Source organism: Hetaerina americana, unplaced genomic scaffold (assembly GCF_022747635.1).
Source record: "Hetaerina americana unplaced genomic scaffold, ioHetAmer1.1.p SCAF_2, whole genome shotgun sequence".
Taxonomy (NCBI): domain Eukaryota; kingdom Metazoa; phylum Arthropoda; class Insecta; order Odonata; family Calopterygidae; genus Hetaerina; species Hetaerina americana.
In genome coordinates this window covers 31700669-31706668 of record NW_027286763.1, presented here as the reverse complement: position 1 = coordinate 31706668, position 6000 = coordinate 31700669, and the positions used below count along the sequence as shown (strand labels likewise).

Here is a 6000-nt window from a genome sequence, read left to right as displayed (position 1 = left end):
TGGCAAGTATGTTACGTTGTCTTTTATTAAGAGAGACGAGAAATATTTGGTTATTGGGTCCTTCCTAAATCTACCTTAACTGGTAGATCACCTATAATAATAATATAGGTATAAACACACACCCATACATAATGAGTAAAAATGTGAATATTTTACTGGTATATCAGTCTGTATTTGTCAATTGAAATAAAAGAATGATACTTTTCTTCAAAAAATATATTCCATGACATAAAATTTACATTTGGAAGCACAGTAATACAAAAGATTCAAAAACGTTTGTAAACCATATATCTATAAATATTTACAATGAAGCTTAATATTTTAGGTCAAGATTTTCTTATACCATTGAAAATCCATTTTGCAAAATCCTTTTGTTGGAATTATTTATTATGCCTTTCAAGATGTGAATTTCTACTCAAGATTTATAAAAGTAAAGTCTTGCAACCACAACTTGGATAGTATTACAGCCTGTTTTTCATTACATTTACAACGTGAGCTTTCATATAAATACTACAAGCAAATATCAATTTTACAATAAATAAGTCCCACAATGTACAATGCTTCATAGTTACTGTTGAAAGCTATCAAACATTCTATTATGTACACCTAATACTTGTATCATCGAAATATTTTCTCAGGGAAAATTCAATTGGCTTTCAAAGACTTCCAGGATATTGTTGCTCTTTGGCTAGAAGGAGCTTTTCCAAAAGGTTTGCTTCCATCTGCAGCTACATACAGATTGACTTGGTAGTCAAGCAGCACTTTATAATGGTTCACATCTGTACATAGTTGCTGTGGAAAGAATTATAAAGGTTAAATTACTTAGCATTGAAGGCCAAAGATTATAACAAATAAATATCCCTTGTTAAAGGCACACAGCTGATGGGTTTTCTAATGGTAGGGCAGTTCATACTGTGAACAAATCCCCTCGGTATAAGATGAAACGTTAGTTATTAGCTCATGGAATAACCATGTGATTGCAAAATTTCTATTCCTAATGAAAGGGATTTATCTTGTCAACAGTGAACAACATGCTATTATATAGTTTTATATTGAATTAATAGTTATTAAGAATTTATGTATAGGCATAGTTACATGCAAGTTCTTGTTGTTATTTCCCATTAATTCTATGTATACCCTTTTACTTCCCATGTTGATATAGGCTGCTATTTTAAAAACCTAGCAAATGGTTATTGGTAAATACATATATCTTTTGTATTTAATGCCACTGCTAGATGACATCACCTATTGACACAGTTACTGACTCACAGTATCACCAAAGAGAGTCAAATGCTCATAAAAGTGCACTAAGACTTGACATGGTGCATGAAAATGAATCAACGCCTCTTGGCTATGTTTATATGGCAAAGAGATCATCAGTGCACACTTTTTCAGTTCATAGTGAAATTTAAAACCTAATTAATTCCCCTTTATGCTGTCATAAATTTGCAAATGATAATTTACTCAATTTTGGCTGCACAATCCCAACTATAATATGAAAAATACAAACCTGGGTGAGTGGGCTAGTGTTAGTCGTGAAAACTCCATCAAAGTTCTGGATCTTGGCAATCCTTATCACCTCATCCTCCATGAACTGTATCACTTCCACATTTTTTTGGTATGGCAAAGATTCATCAGTTCCCATCATAAAGCTGTACAAAACATGGCCCTTTCCTTGAGGCAACACAGAAGACCTGAAATAATAGCAAAATGTTCACTATACATAGAAATTCTCTTATCTCAATTTATGTTTGAAATCTTAGTTAACACTTTTCATTGCATTCTTTGCCTAGCAAATGCAGGATTAAAATATTGTGGAAATAATTTTCTCACCTAATTGGCTCCTCCAGTTTGGCAAGGAATTCAAAAACAATGTTTAATTTGCTTGAGATCTCAATTTCAGGTTCATCATGTGCATCAAAATTAAGAGCTACACCAACTGTAGTTCCTTCAGGAAGTGAACGGACAATAAAGCTGTAAATTGAATAGGCCATGATTAAGGAAGTGATTGAATTTTTACACAGTGTTAATAAAAACGAAGATTATATGTGAATTGTAAAACAGTATGAACTCAAATTGTGTGTGTCATAAAATTATTGGAATTTGCATTAAATGTAGCAGCATAGATGATATTATTGCATGCCTTCATTGGATTTATGATGACACTAATAATATTTATTTGCCTAAAGATCTTGTTATGATTTGTGACTACATTCTGTGAACTGAAGTGGTACCAATCTTCCCAATCAAATTGCCTTAAAGATTTTACATTTTAACATCCGGGGTATGCATTCCATAATGAATGTTCTTGAACCATTTTTATTGGATCACCAGCCAAATATTGTCTGCATCTCTGAACATCAGCTGAACCTAAATGAAATCAAGATTGTCAGAATTGAGGGTGTCTACTTGGTTTCATACTTTCATATGACCGGTATACAAAAATGACGGTGTGTTGATTTTTGTTAAAAATCACCTTAAGGTACATAATATTTGTGGTGAAAACCCAAGCAGGGAGATTGATTCCGAGTTTGGTGGTTTGCTCTTGACATTTGGTGATCTAAATGTTTCTATTATGTGTGCATACAGGTCGCCTCATGGTGACTTTTCTGTCTTCATGGAGCATTTCTTTAAGACTACATGTTTTACTAAGAATTCCAATAATACCATTATTTGTGGTGATTTTAATGTTGACTTTAGTTCCTCTTCTGCTCGGAAGAATCATTTATTGGATACATGATTGACTTTTAACTTAACCTCATCCATAAGCGAACCTATGAAGGTTATTAGTTCCTCCTCCACAATCATGGATAACGTCATCTCTAACATTGTACTAATTGAAAGTCTAACCTTGGAACATACCTTCTCTGACTATAAAGCTCTGTTTTCAAAGTTCCTTTTCAATGGAGGAGACTCCACTTTGCATAATGGGATCCAATATGAGCAGTGTTACTATTTTTCAGCTCAATTGCATTTTCAATACTTGGTACAGGAGCAATCCTAGGAATGTGTGTTTACAAATGACATTTTTGATACTAAATTCAGCAACTTCCATGACATATTCTTGCATTGCTTCAATATATGTTTCCCTTAGATGTCTGTAAAAGCTCCAGCCACCCATAAAGCAAAATGTAAATGGGTAACTGAAGAAATTAAGGCTGCTTCTACTATTCTATAACAGGTTTTCAGTAATCTGAAATTAAATGGCTCTGTGTCACTGAGGGCATACTATAAAAGGAGCAATATCCATTAAAAAGGAGCAATAAGTTGGTGACAAAGACTAAAAGAAACTACAACATACACAGCTTAAATTCTTCTAACAATCTTAGTGAATCGAGCTGGAACCTCATTAAAGAAACAACTCAATGAAAAGTTTCTCAATCCCATAACTAGACTGCTTAATAGTACAAGTTACCAACTGAGTGAGAGTGTACTATAACAGGGTATGCCCGACCATGCTCAAACAATCTTTCTTCATCCTGTAAATGACAAAGAAATTGACAGCATTGTTAAAAAAATAAGTAAGAAGCACTCAGCTGGATGTGATGGTTTACCGTACTCTTAATTAAAGGGAATTGAAAATCCTTCAATAATCCATATCTTTAGGCATATAGTCAATGAATCTTCAGGCATATTCTCTAATAGGCTGAGGGCAGCCAAAGTCATCCCAATATTTAAAGGAGATAATCCATAAAACATGAATAACCATGTACCTATCAATCCTATCCATTATCTACAAGTTATTTGAACAAGTAATGAATAGTAGATTTTTGTGCTATTCTCAAGTTGGTTTCATATAAAGAAATCAACAAAAACTGCCATAAATAAATATATCTATGATATCCTACATGATACAAATAATTTGATAACAAGAATAATGTAATTAACTTTATGACTTTAAAAGAGCTTTTGAATAAGTAGACCATATAATACGAGGGTCATCCGTAAAGTAGTACCCGTTCGTGAAATAAAGACACAAAAGTAAATATTAACAAACATAAAAAATTTTATTTGAAAGAGGATACTTTAAACTACTTCTCAACATAATCTCCAAGCAAATTAAGGCATTTGTCATAACGTGTGACAAGTTTCTGTATTCCTGCTGCATAGTCCTTCGCCGCCAGCTCATTGAGATACGCGAGGGACCCATCTTGCACAAATTTTTGCATAATGCAGATGGTGTTTAACAATTTCATGAACAATTGTTCGAGAAACATTGGGAAAATGCTCACAGATGTCATCAATTGTGACGCGCCGATCGTTCCTCACGAATTCGTCAACTGAGCTCACCAGTTGGTCTGTAATGACAGACGGTCCCTCCGAACGCTCATCGTCGTGTGTGTTCCCCCTCCCCATGTTGAAGTTGCGACACCACCGCCGAACAGACGACTCGTCCATTACATTGTCTCCATACACCTCCTTTAATTGGCGATGAATATCACATGGGCGAACATTTCTTGCATTGAGGAATTTAATCACTGCCCTCACTTCACAACTGGCGGCGTTCTCAATTTTTTTAAACATTGTAAACAATCACAGAAACAACACAGGCAATGCTAGCGTCACGCAACTTGGCTCAGAGAAGGCAGACAAGCCACTGAAGCTATCTGACCTCGTCCAGCGGCTACTCGCGTCGTCAGCACTTCATGCGGCACGAACGGGTACTACTTTCCGGATGACCCTCGTATTTCTGATGAAACTAGAGAAAAATGGAATCTCTGGGATAGCCGACCAACGGTAAAACTCTTTTTTAGCAGGAAGATCACAAATGGTTAAATTGTACTCAGCTGAATCAAAATCATTCATCCCTTGATTATCAAGAGAGGTGTACCCAAGGATCATCTATTCTGAGTCACCTACTTTTCCTTCCGTGTATAAACAACCTCCCTAATTTTTTTTGTAAATATATATGCATGTAGATGATACAACTCACCTAAGCTCCTCCAAGAACCTAAACTATGTCATAGTGCAGAAAAACTGACTAGGAGTAAAATGTGTGAAGACAATTTGGTTTTTATGAACAATGAGAAAATATTTATTCAATTTCATCCCCATTAAAGAAAAATTATAGCCTCCCCTCTTGTGAGGTTAAATGTGTAATCTATTAAGGGTTCTACAGTAACAAAATTTTTAGGGATACATATTCATGAGTGTCTATCCTGGAAAGTTCATGTTGATCAGCTATGGCAAGTGGCCTCATAATGCAATCTACTGAGAAACATTGTGACCCTGGTTGACACTGCTACTGCTCTCTCAATATATTATACATTTATTCACAGTAGATTAATATGGCGTTGCCTTGTGGGGGCTCTCTTATCATTTCATGCTGCTCTTTAGACTACAAAAAATGGGCAGTAAGAATACTAGTAAAAGTTCCAAGGGCAAGCAGTCATAGACCTTACTTTAAAAGATTCAAGATTCTAACTCTTCCCTGTTTGCATGTATTCCATACTATAATCTTAGTGCAGAAAAACAAAGCCATGTTCACTCTGAAAATCTATGCTGATGTGTATAGGTATAGCACAAAAGATTGTAATGACTTTAGAATAACTGCCCCATAACTGATCCATGTTGGCTAAGAACTCTGGATATGCTGGTGTGAAATTCTTGAAAGCACTACCGAGAAAATTAAGGGAATTAGATAATTTTTTGTCATTTAAGTGTAAATGATATCAATTCCTTTGCGACCATCAATCCTATACAGTTGTTGAATTCATGTACCTTTCCCTAGGTATAAAATTTTCTTCATAAATAACTATACGAAAATACTCTTGTTACTGCTCCCAACTCCTGTTTTAGGTTTTCACTGTGTACACTTATATTTTTATTTTGAGATGATTGCTGCCTCTGTGATATCTACTCGATGTCTGCAAAGAATATGAGCAGACTATGGCACATGTTCCATACTTGCTACAAACATATCTTATAGGAACCAATAAACATTATTATCATATTAATTGCCAATATTTGTTCTATAGTAGCAGAGTATATGAGGAAAAA

At 34.8% G+C, this 6000-nt stretch overlaps 1 protein-coding gene across 2 annotated transcripts in view; it reads right to left on the bottom strand.

Annotated features, from left to right (window-relative positions):
- Positions 1-207: 207 nt before the first annotated feature.
- Positions 208-6000, bottom strand: part of e (nonribosomal peptide synthetase ebony) — a 61234-nt gene continuing 55441 nt past the window's right edge. For both annotated transcript variants that reach the window (XM_071584677.1, XM_071584676.1), the window contains exons 11-13: positions 1834-1974; positions 1511-1694; positions 208-792 (exon numbers count right to left, since the gene is read on the bottom strand). In XM_071584677.1, the coding sequence (XP_071440778.1) occupies positions 646-792; positions 1511-1694; positions 1834-1974 (472 nt within the window). In that variant the 3' untranslated portion in view covers positions 208-645. The remainder of the gene's footprint in view (positions 793-1510; positions 1695-1833; positions 1975-6000) is intronic.